Genomic DNA, 25575 nt, shown 5'->3' on the forward strand with positions numbered 1-25575 from the left:
CGTTTCAAATGTCTAAAATGCAAGGAATAAATATCCTTTCCTGGTGTTTTGAAGAGAAATTTTAGTTTTTTCTGTACCTAATTCAACGAGCACAATTCCTTTTTGACCCTCTCTAGCCATACCCAATAATAGTATGAACTTGGAGGTTCAATTGACTTGAACAACAGAGACTTTCTGGAGATCATTATCTTAGAGACTTGCCTGCCTATCGCATTAAACAAAAAAGACAGGGATATATTTGAGCGGAGCACCTATAAGACATTTCATTTTATCACAGAAGCACTAAATATTATCTTTTCACTAAACATGGCGTCAGAATTTGTGAACATAAACGTATCAGCAAGTCAGCCCAGTGTTTGGAAGGCAGCTGCAAGATAAACCAGCTCGCTCTCGTTGCTCTAAAATTTCTGTTGTTATTCTGTCAATGTTTTTTATATAAATGCACATCAATGAGATCTCACAAGGTTGTTCAATTCAATTTGCATCACCAGATCACAGAGGTAGTTCGCGATCAACATGTGACTATTGCAAACCGTGACCTTCCCTTTGCAGGATTCATCATATATCCTTAAATGGAGGACTAGACATTGTGTTTGCGCAAACTGTTTGTGAGGAAAATGCTAAGTAACAGAAAAGTTGAGGCTTGTTTAGTGACAGAAAGCTGTAGTTCAGAAAGACAGTCAGATACATATGAGTCAAGATTGGCATTGCCGTTGACATTGTTAAATTTGCATTTCTAATTGACTTTCTGCAGATCCTTTTAGAGCACTATAGAAGCAGGGGATATCATTTGAAGCTGGACTTGATGAGAGTGAAGGCCATATTAGCAGGTAATTCATCTTTTGCCTCATCATCCATTTAAATATCAATGATTAGAATTTCACTTGTCTTATCCTTAATTTGACATCCTCACAATGCCATCATATTGTATCTTAGAGGAATTCAGCGTCGCGGTCTGCAGTTATTAGAAGAAAATTTCATCTGGATTTTATGCTTCAAAATTATCTGAGGAATAAGGTCAAAAGATCACTACTTCTTTTGGCTAGCCCACTACCATACATGGAGACAGATATTCATATATACCACCATGGTATATTTATTCAAATTTCGAGTAATAAAATTTAAACAGTTGAAAACCAGATAATGAAATAGCACAGAAGATCAAGGATGAAGCTCAAATAAAAGAGGGAAGTCCATAAAACTTATTTATATCTAAGTCATAATAAATAGGATACTCAACAAATGTTATTAGAAGAAGTAAGAGACAACACCAGCTTGATAGTCTACAGAAGACGTGGCCATTGATGCCACTCATAAGAAAACAGTTTGAAGTGTTTAGTTCTCCACCAATATTCTCCAAAATCATGCACAAGTTCTGGAATATCCGTTTCCATGTCATAAGAAATAACCTTACCTCTTACATCCAAATAAAAGATGTTGGGAATAGTAGGATGAATGTCCATGTTCTGCACCTCAACATGTAGAGACCCTGTAAGTCCTAAAGGAACTGGAGTTGCGATATTCGTTTCATACTTCTTAACCCACAGTGCATTTTGACTACGAATATTGCTCTTGAGTTGCCACACTGTTATAGCTGTCTTAACATACGATGCAAAATAGAAATTCCCACCTGAAAATCCCAGAAAATAATTGGCTATAGCCGGTACCATCTCTCCCGGAAACTCCAAAGCCCAGAAACTCTTGTTCACACTATCATAAACAGTGATTTGTGGTCCTTGATCAAGCCAACAGAATACTCCGTCGATAACACCAGCTGATGCTGATTTCATATAGTTAGAAAAGTACGGTCGAAGAGGTACAGCAAGAATTATACTGACAGTCCACACATTTGTCTCGGATGTGAAACTTTCAATTGTTACATTGGACAGTGAAACCCAATATCGAATTACAGTAAAGGAAATGACATCTTTATCAGGGTCATCTACCTTGCAAATAAATCCAACAGTTGGATCATTCATCTTGCTTTGAGTTTTAGGAAGAGCCACACTCTGCCTCGTCGCAGGATTATAAACATAATAAACCCTCTGCTTATTGCAAAGTAGAAAACCATTGGACGATGCAACAATATACGCGGTCCTGCCAAGAAAAGTGACTGACTGATCTAAACAATCATCAATTGCTAGTGATGATTCTTCTGATGAGAAGAAGAAGTGAATTTTCGAAGGTTCACAGGTATCCCGAGCCTGATAAAAGAAACCAACTAGATACGGTTGAGGCCTCCATAGTTTAGAACGACAACTATAACTCAGAGATGAATCAGAAATGTACTTTAGCCAACTCTTGGATACACATTTAAACTTCGCCAGAGATTTCGAAGGCAAATGATGCAGTATGTTGATTATGATATCCTCAGAAATCTCCACTACACGTAGTTTATCAGACAATTTCCGCCGACGTTTCATACTAATACTAATATTTGCAAGTTGCAACTACTAGTACAACAAATGCTCAAATTGTGTCAGTAATTCTATTCTACAACCGTAATTCATAGTAGAAAAAATTCAGCAATTTAGAGTAGAAGATAACAGGAAAACCTCACTTTCAAAAGTACTGAATGGTCACAGAGATGGAGATTTTTATTTTTGATAAGCAAAACCAAAATCTCTTTCGGAATTGAAGCCGTGGAATGCTCTTATTAGGTGACGGTTACTTACGTAGGTTTATGGGAGTTCTTATTAAAGGGGATATTTGTACTTATTTATGAGAATAAAAATAAAGTGGATCCCGCCACTCCAGCCAAATCTTCAAATTTTAACCCTATATAGTACGCACAACACCCTCTTTTCCTCTTTATTTTAATTGTTTCCCTTTTTTGTTTTATTTCTTTCTCTAATGATTCCTTACAATATTCTATCATGCATTTTCCCCAGTTATGCTTCATTCTTTACTATGATCTTTTTAATTTAGTTAGTCAAAGGTTGTCCAAATGTTCATTTATAAAGCGCACGTTTTCGTGCATGGGTTATTCAAAATTGGAACATTATGAATTTTGCGTTCGTGATTGTAATTCAATCGTGACCCGATCTGTTTAATTTACTGGATTCAAAATCTATTAGTTTCATTTATTTAGTGGACTTTTTAAAGGGAACACATTTTTTTATATAAAATTAGGAGGCGTTCAAGGATTTTCTAAACGGAAAGGGGCCAAATATACCCCTACACTATCAAAAATAGTTTAAATATACCCCTTGTTATACTTTCAGTCCAAATACATCCCTCACATTATAATTTGACACAAATTTGCCCTCAATTTTAACGGAAGGACACGTTACAAGCTTATAATCGAATGACCCAACCCCAATTTTAAATACCCGATTCCTTTAAAAACCCACCCGTCAAATCCATCCCCGACCCATTCCACATTTTGAATCGGGTATATCAGCTTTTAGCAGCCGGACTTGGACAAATCCTGCCAGGTGACTTTTGGCTTCTTCTATTTTTCCGCGCAGATTGTCCTTCATTTGGGGTGGTCTTTAATTTTTGTCCTTCAAATTGGTGGTCTTTAAGTTTTGGCCTTCGCCTAATACCCCGAGGTTGTGGGTTCGAATCTCAGTTAAGTCATAAATAATAAAAAAAGAATCGCAAGGCAGAATTTGCAAAACTGTCCATGCAGGCAGAATTTGGGCCTTAAGGGCAAAAGTTAAAAATCACCGATTTGAGGGACAAAAATTAAAGACCACCCCCCAGCGAAGGGCAATCCTGCAAATTGCCCAACTTTTGGTGTGATATGGTTATAGAAATGTGACTTTTCTGTTTAAAAAAAAAAAAATGGCTGTACTATTACTCCCTCCATTCCATTTTAAGTGTCGTAGTTTGACTTGACACAAAGTTTAATGAATAAAAGAGGCTTTTGGATCTTGTGGTCCTAAATTAAATATACGTATAAAGTACTAAAATGTCCGTTGAATCTTGTGGTTAAAATTTACTACATATAGAAAGATGCACTCTTTTGGGGACAGACCAAAAAGAAAATTAGACAGTTAAATTAGCGCGAAGGGAATAGTAATTTTCAATAATTGAGTGATGATTTGAGCAATGAAGTCATAAAGGGCCCTCATGCAATAAGTTGATATTTGACAATATATATTAGTAGATGCTATCATAATTGAACGTATAAAGATGTTTCCAAACAGAATAGAGGTTGCAGTCCAGGAGAATCGTAGAAAGGATTTCTGCAGATCCTTTTAGAGCTAGCGGATATCACTGGAATTGATGGTAGTGAAGATCAAATTACTGATAATTAATCTTTTACTACATAAGTATTTTATTACTAGCAATGATTACAAATTAAGTTCTCTTCAATTTCGCATCCTGGTAAGTAAATCCCATCATGTTGTTTCTCAGAAGAATTCAGTCGCAAGATTTACAGATGGTATTAGAATAAAAAACTTATTCTAGATTATATGTTTCTAGGCATATATATTTACTATCTTGATGCAGTTGTGAAGGATACAACACTAGATCGATAGTGATCTGTGCCATCTACAGTTAACTTCCAATTTGTTTAATTAACCTGTTCGAACTTAAGCTACAAACAAGGCTTTCATGCTTCTGCACATCAAGGGAAAGAAATTTCTGAAGCATTTGAGATTGTGAAACCAAATTAATAAATTCCACAATGCTGCTACAAACAAACAAAAAGACTCACTAGAAAATGAATCAAGCAGCCATGACCTAAAGTTGGCCGTAGCTCGATCTTAGGTGAAATATAGGAAAAGCATATTAAGAAATAGCCTAATAAACTAGATCAATTTTACAGACTGCGGCGAGTAGGCTTCCAACAAGAGAGAGCGTAAATTACGCGTCCTTTCCATCCTTGTAACATCCAGTGGCCATCTTCATCAACCGAGAAGTCCTTGTGATACTCCGATCTCACTTTAGTTCTAACTATCTTCATAATCTCCTGGTCAAGTGGCACCTGTTTAAATCCAGCTCTCACGCATCTAAGTTGCCACTGCTTGTACGTTTCAGGTCTCTCGACTCTCTCTGTTCCTTCACAAGCGATCACGTTCATAGCATCTCTTGCAAAAACCTCTTCCTCGAAAAGCTTCCTGTCCTCGTCCTCCCGGGGTAGTGTAGCCTCAAACATATCGAACAGTGAAGAGAAGTGAAAAAGCGCCTCCCTGAACCGCGTGACGAAAAATGGGGTGTTGAATGTCCCATTCACCACTCCGTGGATGAATATATCAGGACGGATCTTCCTGATTAAATTTAGAACAGCATCCCTAGGACTGTTTGGTACAACTGTCTCATCAGGTATGTTCCCTAGTCTAAACAAACTGTTAACCACCAGCACCTCATCCCGTTGAATCTCAAGCTCTTCAAGCGTGATGGTTTCCCACTTCTTCGCTATAGCTTTAAACACGAAAGGAACGTTAAATCGTTTGCAGTACTTCTCCAGGCGACGCCCTGTATCCTCAACCCTCTCTGCAGGTTTGAAACCAGGCTGGGGAAGTTCGATTCCAGTAATGCGAAGCTCTGGAGGTCCCCCAGGCCTCATGGATAGACCTTGAATGAGACATGGCCATTGGAAACCATATAAAATCCCAAAATCAATTATGTGTATCTTCGGTCCTCCAGAAAATATAAGCTTTCGAATACGCTTGTTTGCGAAAATGTTTGACATCAACTTGAACGGGCATGCTGTGATATATGCCTTGTAAGCTTTCAAAATGTGAGCAGCTGATATCCTGCTGGATGCGAACGTTGTATACAAGGCTGTACCCGTGCCTGACAAGCGTGCTTCGAGGGCATTGGCAAGATAATGAGCCAACCTCTCCGTCCCATCGCCATGGGGCGAAGAGTGTTCTCTTATCTGTATCAGCTTCTCACTAGCTGTTCTGCTATCATAGCTTGCCATAGCCTGTGCACATTGAGTCAGCAGACCCCTCAAATCCACCATTTCCTTCTTGCTAATAGAGCTGCCGTTCTTCCTACCACCTCTCGGCCTTCCAACTTTGGTTGCTTTTTTGGGTTCATTAGGCGAGCAGGAAGTGACACTAGTACCGTTATGTTGTTCCAAATAAGGATTAGTTGGACAAACTAACAAGACCTTGTCATACATTTCCAGTGGTTCAGATTCATCATGAGTAAATGCGGCCAACTGTTTGTTACTCCTCTGCTGGTCTGCACCATCGTCATCAAATCCTCGATGGTGGTTTTTCTTTTCCCTCGAACCAGTGGGTGAATCGTCGCTGCTGCTACTACTTTGGAAGACATTAGCAACTTCTTCTTCAACTTGGTCATTGCCAAATGAATGGTTGTTGAAGACAGAGTCCGGATTAAAGACACCAGACAAACTCTCCACTGAAACAGGGGATTCAAAATTAAGATTCCATTGAGGAGACTCAATAGAATCAGATGAAGTGTTGCTCAGAAGACGAGAGGAATCCTGTGGATTAAAGATGACAGATTGGGGTGATTTGTTGTTTTCAGATCCATGAAGGACATCAGAGAAGTATTTCTCAGCAGCTTGGAGAGCCATACAATCACGGAGCATACAGGGCTTATTCTCCAAATCATCCTCTTCCATAAGCATCTGACTTATGTATTTATACATTGCATCATAATGTTCCCCTTCTCCTTCCCCTTCCACTTGAGGAGAAGAATTTCCCTCTCCAACAACATGATTAGAATGGACATGAGGGTAATCTTCATCAAAGCTAGGACCTTTGAATATTGTACTACCATTTTGTACAACATCTTTTCTTGGATCCACTGGAATATTGGTCGAAGGGTGCCTAAAAATGAAAGCATCTGGAGAAGGAAAAAACTGTTCTTGGAATAGGGCTTCCATGGGAACTGGATTGAAGTATTTGATCTACTGAACTCTGAGACGTTTGATTAAAGAAAGAATCAAAGCAATCCCAGAAAATTTAATCAAATAGGAATATTGGAATGCTACTGCAAGGAATTGAACTAGGTACCTCCTAAATGAGGTATATAGAAAATCTTTTTAGTGGTGCCGATGAAGTAGTAGAAGAAGAAGATGGAAGAATTGAGCTTGGAAGCAAAGAAATGGCGTCTCTATTTAATATATACTACCATAATAATAAGAACCAGAAGAAAGAAAGAAGGGCTACGTTCCTAATTGAATATTCAATCAAGAAATAGCAACTTCCAGGAAGGAGGTGTTGATGATGATGAACCCAACCACTCGTGTCGTGACCGGCTAAGGCAAGTAGCCTAGCAAGTTATCGGTTTTCTCTAGTCTCTATGATTAGTACTAATTTATTAGTATTTGTTTCCTTGCTCTTTGTTTCAAGTATGTCTTGGTTTCAATTTATGTGACAATATATATAAATCCGTTTAAAAAGGAATGAGCTTTAAATTTTAATATGATATTTCAATTTGTGTGAACCTATTAATTTTTTAGTGTTCTTCAAAGAGAATTACTCCTACTAAAATTTAGAAAGCCCCGTTCGAATAAGCCAATTCATTTGGAACCTTTCAGATCTACTCTTTTTTCTATTAAAAAATCAGCCCTCTGATATGTATTTTCACGTTGAGAATTAATTGCAGATGAAAAGATATCAAATAAATTATTTATTTGAAAGTTCATTTTAAACCTAATGAAAAGCTCATCGCCATCCAAATATCATGATATATTTAAAACCATAAACTTTTAAAAGTTTTATAATCAATTAAATATTATAGCATATTTAAAAGGATAAATACAAAAAGCCTTTTTTTTTTTTTTGTCTTTTTGAAATTCACTGCTCAATTAAATATGTCCACATAAATTGAAATGAAAATATACGAGTATGTATTTTTCGTAATTTCTGAGTCTATTCAAATTTATTACATAAATTATAACGATGGGAATATTATATTGCCATCTTTTGAATAAGTGGTGGGGGTAACTGACGAGGGAACAATTTGACATTATCCGACCAGAGGTGAAGAATCAAGACTGTGATGACCTCCTCCACTGTTGTATCTTCTGGGAAATATGTCACTCTACTTGTCTCGACTTTTGACTAATCTCGACTTTTGACTAATCTCGACTATTCTCCAATTTGACTCTCACCTTTTCCCTTTTCATAACTTATCTTACGGAGGAAGTTTAAACAGCTCATCTTTTGTTCATTTCATTTGATTAAGTTTTTAGTCATATGATTTTCCTTCTTTATATTTACTCCAATATTAAATTAGAATCCGATACCTAATCAAGGAAATGGTCTGCAATTAATATCAATCTTTATAAAGATCTTGAAAGAACAAATTTTATTTTCTGTAACCAATTGAAATTCAAAAATTAAAAGAAGTATCTACTTGCAATGATTTAGGATGACTACGTTCTTAATTACTATGAATATCATTAATCAATTCCAAATTCCAAATTCCTAATGAATAACATCATAATTTGATATTTGGTCAATATTTTGTTTTTATGTTTCCACTAATTTCGTGCTTAGGGGAGGATGTTACATGGGCCTCTGGTCGAACTTCCAATCGACCCGGACACATAAATAATCTAGCGCATCTTTAATAGTTATCGTGGATTGACTCAGAGTTATAGATGTTTCTTCTTATACAATTGTTTTTCAGAAACTTTACCAAATATCCACGGCAAAGAAGAAAAAAAAAACACAGGTAAGAATTACAAGAAATTAAATACAGTAACTAAACTAGTACTGACTGAGCGAGCCACTCGTTTATGGAAGAAATAAATTGGTTGGGCATGAGGGCAAAAACAAGAAAATTAAGGGAGCTACGTGTTAACTGGGGAACAGTAACCTGGACCGGAAGCTGCCGGTGAAAGTCTAAAACGTAAGCCCCAAGTTCCTGGCGGCATTGACTGGTAGCGGGCCCCATTTGTTCAAGGTGATTTAATATTAAGAGATCTCCCCATGTTATTTTATTGTCGTGTTATCGTCATTTTGTTACGAATTAGCGTCAGGCCTTGCGGAAGCATTTTGCTTCTCCTAATTAAAACGCACAACTCCCAAATTTTGTGGTGTAGTAATATATATATATATATATATATATATATATATATATATATATATATATATATATATATATATATATATATATATATTTTTAATCTTTAATCGGAGATTTTGGACTCGAGGTCTATTACTAAAATCGTAAAATCGCCTTTAATAAAGAATGTTTTACTCGAAAGTGAGACTTTCCAGCTCAGGTCTTAAGTTAATGATACTTCAAAACGTATATCGGACAAACAAGTGAGGAAAACGAAAAGGTGAAGAACCATTTTGGTTCTCCTAACTAAAATGTAGAACTCCTAATATTTGTGGTATAGTAAACAGGGGCAGATCTACTAAGGGCCGTGGGAGTGCCACATCACCCGCAAACTTCGGCATAAATGCTATGTATATATGTGTATATCCACATAAAACGTATGATAAATCAATTGGTACTCGGAGTAGCAAATGTTGTGATAGTGCTAGTGGCAAGGGGCGAAAGCTGAATCCCTTAAGATGAGGGTTCAAGCTAGGGCTGTTTAAAACCGAACCGTAACTGATAATCCAACTGCAAAATCGGTTTATTAGCTTATTGGCATTGGGATATCAGATTAACGGTTGGTGCACGGATTGAAATTTATAATTAACCGCTTAACGGTGCGGGGTACGAATTACTCAATTTTCTTATTGGATAAACCGTTAACCCGTTAAGAATGATTAAATTTGTATTTATATCCTTTATATAAATAAGTCGTCCAGAAAGTTAGAACCTAAAATGTTAAAACTCTAAAGAGTTAAGGAGCTGCAACATGTGGACTTTCAAGGATTTTGGATAAGCAGGTATAGATGAAAATTGAACATATGTTTTATACCAAAAGGTTGGGCTGTAACTTATGACCAAAGAAGTGCAAATCAACTTTGTAATACAATTTGAGGCTTGTTAAAAAATAGATATAGCATGCAAATTTTGTTTTTCTACATCCTTCCAAAGTTTATGAGCTATTGAGAGGTCCTCAACATGTTTAAGATCTCTAGCTCTTGGTAAGGGGACTCATAGTGCTATAAAAAGCAACTGTTTGCCGTTCTCTACTAAATTTGAAAGACTTGCACTTAATTACCTACTAGTAAATTTGACCGCGCTTCGCGCTGTCATGAAATAAATTCATTTTACATGTATAAAAATTTAAAAAAATTAAGTACAAAAGAGAATTCTTATAGTTGATAAGTAAAATAGACACATAAATGTTAATTCTTAGATTTAGCTTAAAACGTTTGTAGAACTGAAAATTGACAGTATAAATCTGTAAAAGTTCTAACTAACATTCTAATAGGTAGGAGCTTCGGCGATTTAGTGGGGAAAAGAAGAAAAAAGTACAGAGAAAAATGAAAACAAAAATAAAATTTAAAACATACCTCTTGTTTTTGGCCTCGAGACTTCTCCTTCATGATACATCTAACTCAATGACTTTGAATTTGCCCTGCTCTACAAGTAGAAAAAAAAAATCAAAATTGGAAACATTATTATAATTTATAAAGCACAATGTAACAGAAAACTGAAAAGCTAAACATTTCACAATGTTACAACCTGTAAGAACAATGAACAAAATTAAGAAAGAGAATGTTAAAATTTCAAGAACTTACAACTCCATAAACATAAAGTAAAGAGATTTATGAAAAAACTATTGCTGCAAAATGGATGACAAATAACTACTTATTCTTACAGTCCCGTGATTGCTATTTTACGGTGCATCACTTAAGTCTGAATTAGCAAATCTATCTAAATTATACTACGGTGCATCACTTAAGTCTGAATTAGCAAATCTATCTAAATTATACTATAAATCTTGCACCTTTCTTTAGCCCAATCATTATCTAGCTCATATTTACACCACAATTCTGAGCCAAAATTCATATGGTATAGCTTCAAAAGCAATTGCAGCAATTTCATAAGGTCACTGCATATATAAAAGAGTTTAAGGACAAAGATTAGAGAAGGGGATGGGAGTCATTGTGTGACCTCCATACGTTACACTTTTGATTAATTAGAAAATAAATTAATCACTGTACGTTACACTTTTGATTAATTAGAAAAGAAATTAATCACAAAGAATCATTGAGATTAATCTAGAAAAGAGTTCAATATGAAACCTTTATTTATTTTTAGTTCTGTTGTTGAATATATATATATATATATATATATATAGATAGATAGATAGATAGAGAGATAGAGCACCTTGCAGTATGAAAAATAAGTAATGCATCAATACTGCTACATAATGCACGAATAGGAATTTAATTGTCATTAAAGTCATGGTATTGGTCCAACTTGCGGGTTTATTTCAATATTGCTCCTACGTGGGTTTTATTGATTCTACGTGGGTTGATTCAGGCAAATGGTAAATTGGATTTTATTGCAAAAATTAATAATAAAGACAGCCTTGATTACTACTACGTGGGTTTGATTTCAATATTTATTTTATGAGGTTTTTATTAATCCATTTACTTTTTAGATTATGTATAAATATAAATCAAAAATGTAAAAAATTGAGAAAAAAGATAAATGACAATGGAGGCCATAGAGAGATGCCACATCACCTTATATATGCCTAGCTTTATATTATATATAAATTTCTATGTCCTAATAATTTCCACAATATTTGTATCCTGAGATGTGAATTTCCATTTGCAAGGTATATAAACTTTGTTGTTAGTTGGTCTCACAATGACAATCTTCTGGTTCCTTTCTCTCTCTTGTAGTTGTTCTTTCGCATCCTCATCTGTTGAAATTTCTACCATATAGCTAGGTTTAAATCATCGAAGGCCTTTTCTTAATTGACTTTGTTGATTAACCGATAAGTCAACTAATAACCGATCGATAATCGTTAAATCCAAACCAAACCAACCGCTACCTTATTGGTTGGTTAGCAAATTGGTGTATTTAAAAATTGAAAACCGATAAGCCAAACCGTTAAGCGCTAACATCCAACCGAACGCCCGATAAGCACCCCTAGTTCGAGCCCTATTCACTACACTTTTGTTAAATTTTTTGGCTTGCACACTAAAACCAACTAGACAGCACATTAGCACACCTATACGTTTATACCAGTTAGTATCAATATATTATACATCTAAATATAAACTTTATTTTAATGAATGAAACTGTGTAACTAACAAGTAATGGGTATATGTTGCCTTCATAGAAATTATATTAACTCCCTCATTTTGTTTTAACCTACCTTTGTAATTTTAAATTAAAATAGTTATACGAGGATCACTTAGTAATTTTATTTATTGCTGTTGTAAAAAAGTTTCTACAGGTTAGAATTTATAATTACGGGTAAAAGAAAAAAATTAATGATTTTAAATGCAATAATAACCGATTTATTTCTTAATATGGCAAAAGTCAGCTGCTTCATTTGAACCACAATATGACGTATTTTTTGTTTTATTTTATGTATTATTCATCATAGGGCAAATAAAAGAAATTGAATAATCAAAACGGTTGTATGAGCAAAAGCTAAGATAATTATTTGAAATTTTATATAGTTTCATTTCATTAAAATTATATATGAATGTAAAAGATATGAAATGAAAGTAATGTTAATAATAGTTGCAAAAATTATAGAACTTTTATCAATGCTAGTGTGCGTGTTTCTAAAATTATATCATTAACTATGATTAAGATGTTTGTTAAGTTAATTTAATCTAAGTCTCTTAATCTAAAATAAGATAAATGTCAATAATTCGACTATACACTTGAGAAACTAAAAAATAAAATAAAAAAGTAAAATGGAGAGGAGCCACATCCGTAAGCTTTCTATTCTCCTTCGTTTTATTTTCTTTTCCTTAATTCCTCCTAACTTGCTTTTAATTATTAGTATTATTGACTATCTTTGTTTATTAATTCTTGAGTTTTTTAATCTCTTCTTAGTTATTTGCTTAATTTAAAAAGTTAAATTATCGTAGGTTTTCTAGTCCAGAATTCTTCTCTCTCCCGTTGGAACAAATCTCCGTTATGCCGAGTTTTCATAATTATTACTATGTTTTTTTCGTTTAGTTGATTTGTCTAAATTGAAAATACAATAATCCGATTTGAAGCCCAACGTCGATTTACTCTATCTGGATTCAAAGAAATGTGGCACCTGAAAACTCCAAATCCTGAATCCGCCTCTGATAGTAAATACTTCTATTTATCCTTAATAAAAAATTTTGGACTCGAGGTCTATTACTAAAATCGCCTTACAAAGAATGCTTTACTTCAAAATAAGACTTTCCCGCTCAGATCTTATATCGATGGAACTTTAAAGAGGATATCGGACAAACAAGTGAGGAAGGAGAAAAAAGTTAAAGAAGCAGGGCTTATCAGTGGAATTGATTCGAGTGGAAGCAATTTTGCTGCATATTTACTTTTAATAGCAACGACAACAACAACAACATTCCAAGTGTAGTCTCACAAATGGGGTCTGAGGAGGATAGTATGTACGCACACCTTATCCCTACCTTCGTGGGCCAGAGATGTTATTTCCAAAAGATCCTTGGCTCAAAAGGAAAAAAAGAAAAGAAAGGAAAGGAAAATAGAAGAAAGAATTTCGACGCAAATACAAAAAAATATGACAGCAAAGTAACAAGATATAAAGCAAAGGCACAATAGATAGAAATACACATCGAAGAATAGAAACTACGTGATTACTTTTAATTGCAATGATCAGAAAATTAAGTTCTCTTCTCCTTAATTGGGCATTCTGGTAATTCTATCATGATTTTTCTCTCAAGAATTCAGTTTCAAGATTACAGGCATTAGAAGAAAAAACTTATGTTTCTATATATATTACAAGTACAGAAGAAAACCAGATTTAAGTGTTCCAGGCAACCAAAATTAAATAAATTAGTGGGAGCTTTCCTTTTTTCTCCTTTTAGCTGTGAAAGTACTGGAGCTAGACTAAGTATAATTAAGTTTACCTATCGTTAGACTAATTGGCAAGCTTTGAAGAAATTATCCTCCTGCAAGTAGGATTCAACATGATCAAGTTCTTGTTACTATGGAGTTCCTTCCTTTTTAACTTCAGCTGTGTTTTTGGAGCATGCATTGTTTATAGTGGGACTGATACTACAAACACGACGATCTAAGAGTTTCTGAATAATCCAGAGGCATTGACAAAGGTGCGACATTAAATGAAAAATGTAGTAGGGATGAGCAACAATGTTGAAAAATCCCAAACATCAAAACTGCTCTATCCTGATGCAGTTGTGAAGGGGACGTTTAACTCTGTATAACCAGTGCTACTCCCCAAGAGCCCGAGCCAATCTCAAATACCCGGTGTACACAAAATAGTCAAGTGCAGTGGGGTATAACTAAATGTTTGGGCATTTCTTAGGGATCCTAAAGTGTGTTTAAAGTCCCTGCTACAAATTCAAGCCAGAGAGCTTCTTGATGAGCAAATTTGCAAACTAGACTACATTGACAATAATTACAAGCTAGTATAGTCAGACTTCTCTACAACAATCATCCTCTATTACAACATTTTACTATAACAATTTTGTTTTCTGCGGAGTCAATCTTTCATGTTATGTTATATAATATGTTTTCTATAACACAAATTCACTATAGCAGCCAAAAATATCAAAACTAACAACATTGTTATAAAGACGTTTGACTGTACCTTCCATTTCAAACAGGGAGAACTTGTGCTGGCTTTCCCTTAGCAGATGAGAATGCTGGTATTCGTTTTGAATTTTTGATTTCAATGGTCCACTCATTTAAAAAACAAAAACAAAAAACATGCCACCGTTTGCCATCCCAATTCTACAGGTTTTGAATAAGAAACACCTGGGATGGTTGTTAAATCGCAACGAACCTTCTTTTAAATACAGTGTCCTTTACAAAATCTGATTGCTTCTGTATAACATGCTTTGTATTTTGTTTCTCTAGACTACCATTGATAGGATAGGAGTATTTACTTGTGTCGTAAGGGGATATTAACTGTATTAGTTGTAAGCTTGTAACCTTGACTTATTATTATACTTACGTGACTATGAGTTAGCCTCTCCCCAAGATCCTGTACATTCTCCTCCTCCTCTCAAAAAAATTTCTTCATCTTGATTAGCTATAGCCTCTAAAACCAGTACTTCCTCCACAATCCAAAGATACCTAGAGAAGATGCACACAATTCAACTGCCTCCCACGAGGCATTAGCTTTCAGGCCACTGCCCAGTCACCTTAGCTAAAGGCAGTTTCATTACTTCTAGTTCTCATCACGATTAAAATTAGTCCTTCAAGAGACCAAACAATGAAAGGGAATAATATGGTAAGTATGCAAGACAGTTCAATATAAGAGGAAGAGCTTAGAAGGAACTTTTTCCGTTCATTTTCACGTGAGGGTAAAGGAGAGGTATAATATGAGAAAAATGGAAACAAAGGCATCTAAAAGTATGAATGGAGATCAAATCACGGATTCAGGTGACATAAAAAGAAGACCATAAAAAGTCTATGTCTTAAGTTCGAAGTAAATAGACCACTCAACAAATGTTCTAAGAAGTACGAATACGTAAGTATTAGCCAACGCTATTTGGTCTGCAGAAGACGTGGCCATTGATCTCACTCGTAAGGAAATAATGTATAGTGTTGTGCTTTCCAGACGGGTTCTCCAAAATCATACACAAATTCTGCACTATCCTTTTCCAAGTTGTAAGATGTGCGGAACAGCAGGATGAATAACCATGTTCTGCACCTCAATAAGTCGAGAGCTTGCAAGTTCAAAATTGGCCTCTGGACATTGTAAAAGCGCAGTGGCGACATTTGCAAAATACTTCCTAACCCATACTGCATTGCCTCGTCTACGAATGTTGCTCTTGAGGTACCACACAGTGACAGTGATGGCTGCCCCAGTTCCATCATTCAGTGCCAAGTACAATTGCCCACCTGATATTCCAAGAGAACAATGCTGTCCGGCCCCAATCTCTTTAGGCAATGCCAAAGCCGATAGACGCTTGGGGACGCTATCATAAACAGTGATCTGTGGTCGTTGGTCAAGCCAACAGAATACTCCATCGATGACACCAGCTAATGATGTTTTTATATCCCGAGAAGCGTAGGGTCCATGAAGTACTTGATCAGTTAGATTACTGGCCGTCCAGATTTTAGTCTCAGAAGATAAACTTTCAATTGTTACACTTGTGAACTTTTTATACGCATCAGAAGGCAATGCACAGCGGACTATAGTAAAGGAGATGACATCTTTATCCGTGTCATCTACCTTACAAATAAATCCAACGGTTGGATTCTTGATGCAAATTTGAGTTTTAGGTAAAGATAAATGATGCCTCGTGGCAGGATTATAAACATAATAAACCCTCTGCTTATTGACCCTCTGGCTATTGTAAAGAAGAAAACCATTAGATGACGCGACATTATACACTCTCCTGAATCATCTAAACTTGTATTACCATGAATAGTACTATTCGCTTGTCGTGACGAAGATTCATAGAAGAAACGAATTTGCGAACATAAAAAGGTCTCCCGATTTTGAACCTTGCTAGAGATTTTGAAGGCAAACGATGCAATATCGATTATGATATCCTCAGGCACCTCGACTACACCTTTATCACACGATTTGCATAAACGTTTCATATACTAATAATACTTGCTGAAGCTGTCAATTACAAATAGGACTCTAATTCTAGTGTAGAAGCATATAGAATTCAAACTTTTCAGCCTAAACTTCAAAAAAATTCAACAATCAAGAAGCAAATCAGGAACCTCACCTTTGTCACAAAAAAGATGAGATTCTTTATTACAAGACAAACGAATACATATTTCTTTGGGAAACGGAGCCGCAGAATACCCTAATGAGAATGTGATATGGTACGGAGAAAAAGAAGGTTTAAATAGATGGTAAGTTGAATTGCTTGATACCTTTCAAAAGTAGTAGGATTAATTAGACTATCCTTTTGTAACTTCTTTCTCCTTTCTAGTCTATTTGTGTTGATATGTTTATGACTTTGAAGTTGACTAGTATTACGTTAGGGTAAATTTCATGTGTGTCATTAAACTTTATCTGCTGCGTCAACAAGGTCATGATTTTTTTTTTTGTATTATTGAAGTGACTAAATTTTACGCTTGTATTACTAAGCCACTAAACTTTAGCTGTTGTAATACTAAATCAAAAAACTATTTTTGGTATCATTAAAATTAGAAGTGAATCTAACGTTACGGAATTGATTTTTATATTTTGCCTCAAAAAGCATAGGTTCCAACATAAATCTATTATTATACCAAATATGAGGGTAATTTTTAATTTTATAAAAGACACCAAAAAATACCGACCCGAAGCGAATAAATATAAATGCTTAAAATGTGTTTTACGATAAGTCTGAAAATAACAATATTCAATTTTTTAACCTTGGGCGTATGTACATGGACCGAGTTAGTTCGGATTTTTGAAACACCAAACCTAACCAATTGTGTCGGGTTTTTAAATCTACAAATCAAACCAAACAAAACGAAACCAACAAAAGTGGGGTTTTTCAACCTTGGGTTTTCGGGTATTTTTCCGGAAAACTCTTCATACAAAACATGTAACTTTCTTCAAATATTTCTTTAGTCCTAGTAAGATACAATTATATAATTAAGGTGTTTCTTAAGAAAATAACACAAAATGTGAGGTGAGTGGTGACATTGTAATAAAATATTTAGCAAAAAATACAATAATATTGCATAAAATAAATATAGTTGATTAATAAGCCATAATGAAAATGATCATAATCTAAAATTATTAAGTCATGCTAAAATAAGTACGGCTAATAAGTATTAATTACATGACAAAGAAAAAATTAAATTTAAGTTATTTATTTTCACTGTCTAAACCAATGCAAAACTAAAGAATAGATATTGAACATTATTGTCATTCATAGTGTTAGAATGAATTTCTTTTGTTAGCATTAGTATTGATTTGGACTTTATTTGAGTTATTAACATCTATGGGCTATAAAACCATTCCAAATTCTACGTCCAAGCTTGAAATAATATGTTAAAAGACAAAAACAATGAAAAAACTTAAGAATATTTATAAATTACATTATATATAAATATTTTTATGTATAAAATATTTTTAAAAATTGTATATATGTATTATCAGGTTGGTTTGGTTCGATTTGACTTGTTTTAGTAAAAAACAAACCAAACCAATTATGATCGAGTTTTATTTCTCAATACCAAACCATTAACCGATTTTTTTTTTTCCAATTTGATTCGTATTATCGGATTCATTCGGTTTATTGATTTTCTTTGTAAACCCCTACTTGGGCGTCAGAGTGGATTCAAATGAAAACGACTACAACACCTAGATCTACTCATCTCATTACTCCTGAAACTAATCTATTTCCAATAATTTTCAGCAATAAGCCATCAAAGTATGTGTTCTCCTCCTCTTCTTTTATCCACCCTTTAATTTTTTGTGATATTTGAATCAAATATCAACTATATATTTTTTTTCTAAAAACCTCTAAAGATAGTTCACGTGATGTTTCTTCGATTATATGTCTTTTAAATTGCAAATTTCCTGTTAGCAACTCAGTAATCTTGTAAGATATAACAAAATTTGTTTTTGTAAAGAGCGTGCTGGGAGTGCCCACCCTGCGCTATAATAACACTTGTCCAATAAATCAAACTTCTATTTAAGCATGTATACAAGCTCTTGTACTAAAAATTGTATTCAACGAACATCAAAATCCTACTTGAGCATTTATCAAGCCATGTAGATACCAGATGCCGGATGAGAAAGAAAAGAAGAACTAAAGAAGCAGGGAATACCACTGTAAGTGATGGAAGTGGAGGCAATATTGCTGGTAATTCATCTATTGCTGCATAGTTAACTTTAATAGCAGTGATTAGAATTTAAGTTCTGTTATCCTTAATTGGACATCCTGGTAATTCCACATGTTGTCTATCAGAAGAATCCAGTTTCAAAATTTACAGGCAAGAAGAAAAAACTTATTCTGGATTATAGGTTTCTGGGATATACATATATTACCACAAATACAGAAGAAAAACCAGAAGTGTTACAGGCAAAATAAATAAATTAGTGGAAGCTCCTTTCTTTCTCCTTTTAGTTGTGAAACTGGAGCTAGACTGATTAGAATTAAGTTTATCCATTGTGAGATTAGTTGACAAACTTCGAAGAATTATCCTCCGGCGAGTAGAATCAACACGATCAAGTTCGCGTAACTGGTATTGAGTTCCTTCCTCTTAACTTTAGTTGTGTTTCTGTAACCAGAGGCATTGCCATTAGTGGGACTGATACTACAAATACAATGATATCGAGTGGGTAATGGCAGAGCTTCTGAATAATCCAGTGGCACTGACAAAGGTGCAACATTAACTGAAATATGTAGGTAGGGATGACTAACAATGTTAAAAAATTCCAAATACCAAAACTGCACTATCTTGATGCAGTTGTGAAGGGAACTTTTTTGTTTAAACCCTGCATTATCGGTGCAACTCCCCAAGAGCCCGAGGCAGTCTCCGATACTCGGTGGACACATAAATACCCAAGTGCAGAGAGTATAACTGGATGTTTCGGCAATTCACAGGGATCCTGAAGTGTGTTGAAAGTCTCTAGCTACAAATTCATTCCTAGGAACTTCTTGATTAGTAAACTATACAAATAAAACTAAACTGGCAATAATTACAAGTACCTTAGCTTCCATTTGGATTAGGGAGGAGAACTTGTGCTTGGCCTTCCCTTTGCAGAAGAGAATGCTAGTACTCGTTTGGCTTCATTGCTGCACTTTTTTGATTGGAAATTCCCAAGTGAGGGGGGAAAGCACGCTCGACCTTTCAGAAGAACTTGGAATTGTCATCAAAAGAAGCACGCCACAGTTTGCTGTCCTCACACAGGAAAAGTTTGATAGCGAATTGCATACAACCGAATCATTAAACAAATATTTTGGAAGACATGTAGTAGAAGTACAAATTAATAATTGGTAAAGAGAAAAACTCACCCTTGTGAGAAAAAGGAGGGCATGGGATGGCGGTCTCACCTACTTATCGGTGTGGGTTCACATAGATGATTGAACACTTCTATAGAAACAAAAACAAATTTGTCGAACAAATCCGTGCAACTTGCAAAGCCTTTAGTGCTAATAATAAATTACCAATCGGAAGGAGGAAACTATAAAGTTCAACCACATCCTTCAATAGGCTCGTTCAGTCAGCCCATGGAAGAAACCATGGAATTGGAAGAACTTTGGAGGATCTTCATCAACTTTCCAAGACAACCAAATTTAAACATTAGCAGAATCTCAATGTGTGATCGAATTTTAGGCAGCAAACAGACAATAAAGTGCAAAAATAAAAGGGCATCTCCAATCATAAAAAATAAAAAAATAAAACATTACACCATTAGTCCATTAGCTAAGCGATAAGCACGGTTCTTTAATTCAGAATCTCAAATGTTTGATGTACTTAAGACTGACACCCTTTTAGTTTGAAGGAAACTTTAGGACTTAAATACCACTTATAAAACCACTAAAAAAATTCACTTTTTCTCTCTTACAACTAATGAATTAATACAAAACAGAACGACCAAAAAAAAAAATACTCCAATTAAACTATGCACAGTGTATTGAACATCAAAGAGTAATTTGAAATTATTAATTTCCACCTACCTGAGATATTCCTTGCCTTCATTGATCATTCTCTTACAATAGATCTCCATCCATCCAACTTTGAATTTGCATTTTCCGAGCCCGTAACTTCCCGTAGTAGGGAACTTCCAAGAATCACAGAGTCTTCTTCTCATCCTTTTTTTTGGATTTCTCAAGATTGAGTAGAATCAAGGATCAAATCAAGGATTTGGCTGAAATAAAAAGAAGATCATAAAGCTATCTATATCTAAAGTTTGTCGTAAATACAATGCTCAACAAATGTTATTAGAAGAACAATAAATAAGTAATAGCCAACATTATAAGTCTACAGAAGATGTGGCCATTGATCCCACCAGCAAGAAAATAATGTGTAGTGTTGTGTTTTCCAGCAAGGTTCTCCAAAATCATACACAAATTCTGCAATATCAGTCTCCATGTCATAAGAAAAAACCTTATCTCTTACAACCAAATAAAAGATGTGCGGAACCGCAGGATGAATAATCATGTTCTTCACCTCAATAAGACGAGAGCTTGCAAGTCCAAAATTAGCCTGTGGACATTGTGCAAGTGTGTAGTGGCGACATTTGCAAAATACTTCCTAACCCATACTGCATTATCTCATCTACGAATGTTGCTCTCGAGATACCACACAGTGATGGCTTCCCTAGATCTTTCCTTCAATGCCAAGTACAATTTCCCACCTGATATTCCAAGAAAATAACGGTGTCCGGCCACAATCTCTTGAGGCAATTCCAATGCCCAGAGACACTTGTGGACACTATCATAAACAGTGATCTGTGGTTGTTGATCAAGCCAACAAAATACTCCATCGATGACACCAGTTGATGATGTTCCCCTACACAAAGAAGGGCACAGTCCAAGAGGTACATCAAGATTTAGAAAATTGGTCGTCCACATATTAGTCTCAAAAGAGAAACTTTCAATTATTATACTAGTGAACTGTAAACCCAAAAGGGAAGGTAACGAATAGCGAACTATAGTAAAGGAGATGACACCTTTTTCAAGGTCATGTACCTTACAAATAAATCCAATGGATGGTTTCTTGATGCAGATTTTAGTTTTAGGGAGAGCCAATCACCGCCTCATGACAGGACTATAAACATAATAAATACTCTGTTTATCAACCCTCTGGCTATTGCAAAGAAGAAAACCATTGGATGAAGCTACAATGTACACTCTCCTGTCAAGAAAATTGATTAACTCATCTACTATGTTGTTCCAACTCTTCAAAAATGCTGACTGGTACGCTTCGAGTCCTCCAAAAGTAGCACATGTTTGGAGTACCGGAGATGTGTGTAGCAGCATTTTAAGAGAGTCCGAGCAATATAACTCGTCCAAACGTAGTTGTGAAGAAGATTCATTTGTTGACGAGAAAAAGAAACGAATTTGCGGGGCTAAAAAACGGATCACCCGAGGTTGATAAAAGAAACCAATTAGACATGGTTGAGGAAGGTACTTTCGCCAACACTAAGATACACATTTAAACCTTGCCACAGATTTTGAAGGCAAACGATGCAATATTTCGATTATGATATCTTGAGGTACCTCCACCACACCTTTATCATGCAATTTGCGTACACGTTTCATACTAATTTCCCAAGTATGACTCTAATCTCTAGTCTAGAAGTATATAGCGTTTGGACTAAAATTTAAATATTCTAACAATCTAAGCAGTAAATTTGGATTTGGAATAGAAGAAAATCAGAAACCTCAATTAAAATATAGTATTGTCACAAAGATGAGATTTTTACCTGACATACACTAATGAAAATATGAGATGGAATGGAAAAAAAAGAAAGGGTATAAATAGATGGTGAAGAAAACCCAAGTTGAATTGGTTCATAATTCCCAAGGTAGTAGGATTCAAAATTCGGAGCTGCTTCTTTCTCCTTTTCTAGTCTGTTTATGTTAATACTTTTTTACTAGTATCTGACAACCCAAATCCTAAAAATATTAGGTGTACTTGTTTCTACTACATATAAATGTGGTAAAGGGACGAACACAGCTTCCCATGGTTGTACCATGAGCTTAAAAATTATACACGTAATGAATGCTTATACTATAAGTTATATAAATTATACAGTTTAACTAACTATTTTTATATCTCACATAGACATATGTCATAATACTTAATATTTATTCTCTTCTCATATATAGACGTATATACTTCAAATTTAATTCTTCGACACATTTATTTCCTCCGTGCACTTTTACTTGTTCACTTTTGACTTTTCGTGTTCTAGCTGAATATTTATTCTCTTGTCATGTATAGACATACGCATTTCAATTGTAATTCTCCTGCACAAATTTATTTCTTCCATGCACTTTAATTTGTTCACTTTTGACTTTTCACATTCTTTAAGAATTAATAAATCCCACGTGGATATATGTCATAGTACTGAATATTTATTCTCTTCTCATGTATACATGTGTGCACTTCAAATTTAATTTTCTGACACATATTTATTTTCTCCGTGCACTTTACTTGTTCACTTTTGACTTTTCACGTTTTTGCTGAATATTTATTTTCTTCCCATGTATACATGTATGCACTTCAATTTTAATTATCCGACACGTATTTATTTTCTCCGTGCACTTTTACTTGTTCACTTTTGACTTTTCATGTTATTTAAGAATTAATAAATGAAGTACTCCTTCCGTCACATATTTTTTGGCCACGTTACTTAACTTTTCACATTCTTTAAGAATTAATAAATGAAGTACTCTCTTCATCCCATATTACTTGGCCACATTACTATACTTGACTTTTCACGTTCTTTAAGAATTAATAAAAATGAAGTACTTCCTTCGTCCATATTATTTGGCCGCATTACTAAAAATATATATCTATTTTTCTATTCTATATTTTTCTTCTTTTCTATTTCTAATATATCTAAGTGTGAAGAGAGGACTAACACAGCAATAGAAATTTGTACCACAAGCTAGTAAATTGTACATTTTAACCAACTACTTTTTTATCCCACGTGGTCATATGTGATAGTACTGAATATTTATCTCTTCTCATGAATACATGTATGCACTTCAAATTTAATTCTCCGATACATTTATTTCGTCCGTGCACTTATACTTGTTGACTTTTGACTTTTTAAGTACTTTAAGAATTAATAAATGAAGTACTCCCTCCATTCCATATTATTTGGCCACATTACTAAACTATTTTTTTACTGAATATTTATTCTCTACTCATGTATACAAGTATGCATTTCAATTTTAATTGTCCGACATATATTTATTTCGTCCGTGCGCTTTTACTTGTTCATAAATGAAGTACTCAATATTACTAAAAATATATATCCAAATTACTTGTTCATTTACAGAACCAAAATAAAATTAATTTAATGTTTTACATCTTATCCTCTCCGTCTCATATTACTTGGCCACATTACTAAAAATATATGTCCACATTACTTGTTCATTCACAAAACCAAGATAAAATTAATTAAATCTTTCTCATCTTACCCTTAGTAATAAATGTTCTTGAAAATAGTCAATTTTGATTAGAATGTATTTATTGGAGAGACATAGGGGTAAGATAGTAAAATATATGATTTCTTAATGGGCGTGCAAAAGGGAAAGTGACAAGTAATATGGTAGAGAGAAAGTATATATTTTACATAATATTCATATTTATTGGTGTAAGTCTCAATAGCCTTCGAAAATAATTTAAAAATGAGTAATTAAAGGGTAAAATTAATAATAAGAACACACAAATATTCACTCATTAATTATATGGAAATTAATGGCCAGCCTCTTCTGCATGATTCTCCTCACTCTTCTTGCGTTGCCTAGCTTGATAGTCGCTACGATAAATAAAGGAATACAAGAAAAATGATGACATGTATACAAATATATATATATGCCTATAATATATGTATAGTCGTTATCTTTATACACAATCAACATAATTGAAATTTCGTACTAATTAATAATTATCATATTAGTTTCTTTCTCTTGATATGTTAACGCGGACAAGTAAAAATAAACAGAAGGAGTGACTTTTATCTCCGTTTTTCTTCTTTGTCAATACTTTAAACGTGAAGAGATGACGAACAATAGCAATGCAAATTTGTACCAAAAGTTATTTTAATTTTCCTACACATAACTTGTTCACTTTTGACTTTTCAAGTTCTTTGAGAATTAATAAATAAAGTATACTATATTTTATCATAATATCCATATTTCTTAGTGTATAGTCTCAATAGCCTCAGAAAATGATTTGAAAATGAATAATTAATGTGAAGGGTAAAATAAAAAGAAGAATTTTTTTTTCTTGATATGTTAACGTCGACAAGTAAAAGTGAAGGGATGGAGTGACTTTTATCCCCCTTTACCTCTATTGTCAATACTTTATTTATTTACTCTCCTTTACAGTCTCTAGTTATTGTTTTTTTTTATATTTTCATTTCAGAATTAAAATTTGGTGATTAATGATATAACATATATCTTTCTAATTTTGATTTCTTTGTAACAATTTGTTTTATCTATAATTGTTAACATAAAAAATTATAATATATTTTTTAATTAATTTAATAAAAATATTTTATTAGTTTTGCTTTTAAAAAATTTAATATATACAACAATGGTTCTTATGTTTGGATCTGAGTAGTTACTTAATTGAAATGGATATCAACCTGTCGGTATACATATAAAATATTAAATAATTTAAAAGAAAAAATTTAGAATCAAAATATTAATTTTCCCTCATATTCTTACTAATTTTCTTTTACATCGATGAACAACTTTTATTGTCATGATAATGAGAAAAAAGTCCGACTCTTTCCATCTCAAAGACTTAATTCCATCAACTCCATTTTTTAATTATAACTAAGGTGATGGTACACAAGATACATTTTATATATGTTGCTATATATAATAACAATTACAATTTTTTTAAAATTTATTTTTAAAATACAAACCTTAAGGACTGGCTAATTAAAAT

The 25575-nt window shown here is 34.1% G+C and overlaps 3 protein-coding genes and 1 pseudogene across 3 annotated transcripts; all 4 read right to left on the reverse strand.

Moving 5' to 3' along the window:
* Window positions 1-1078: 1078 nt before the first annotated feature.
* LOC132598411 (F-box protein At2g40925-like) lies at window positions 1079-3616 on the reverse strand. The gene has a single exon (XM_060311259.1). It carries the CDS (start codon window positions 2421-2423, stop codon window positions 1284-1286), a length of 1140 nt encoding a protein of 379 aa, XP_060167242.1. The 5' UTR covers window positions 2424-3616; the 3' UTR covers window positions 1079-1283.
* Window positions 3617-4579: 963 nt separating this feature from the next.
* LOC132598408 (scarecrow-like protein 30) lies at window positions 4580-7233 on the reverse strand. The gene has a single exon (XM_060311256.1). It carries the CDS (start codon window positions 6815-6817, stop codon window positions 4775-4777), a length of 2043 nt encoding a protein of 680 aa, XP_060167239.1. The 5' UTR covers window positions 6818-7233; the 3' UTR covers window positions 4580-4774.
* A 7974-nt stretch (window positions 7234-15207) lies between these two features.
* Window positions 15208-16375, reverse strand: LOC132644552 (uncharacterized; the record flags this gene model as incomplete). Its single annotated transcript, XM_060361140.1, has 1 exon — window positions 15208-16375. A coding segment is annotated over one exon (756 nt), but the record flags the coding sequence as incomplete, so codon positions are not given.
* A 2461-nt stretch (window positions 16376-18836) lies between these two features.
* On the reverse strand, window positions 18837-22552 carry LOC132598412 (uncharacterized; annotated as a pseudogene).
* Between the last annotated feature and the right edge of the window lie 3023 nt (window positions 22553-25575).

Source organism: Lycium barbarum, chromosome 6, assembly GCF_019175385.1.
Source record: "Lycium barbarum isolate Lr01 chromosome 6, ASM1917538v2, whole genome shotgun sequence".
Lineage (NCBI taxonomy): Eukaryota > Viridiplantae > Streptophyta > Magnoliopsida > Solanales > Solanaceae > Lycium > Lycium barbarum.

What these genes read in the sequence shown, in the direction of transcription:
- LOC132598411 (XM_060311259.1), bottom strand. Translation starts at nt 2,423, where the DNA reads ATGAAACGTCGGCGGAAATTGTCTGATAAACTACGTGTAGTGGAGATT.
- LOC132598408 (XM_060311256.1), bottom strand. Translation starts at nt 6,817, where the DNA reads ATGGAAGCCCTATTCCAAGAACAGTTTTTTCCTTCTCCAGATGCTTTC.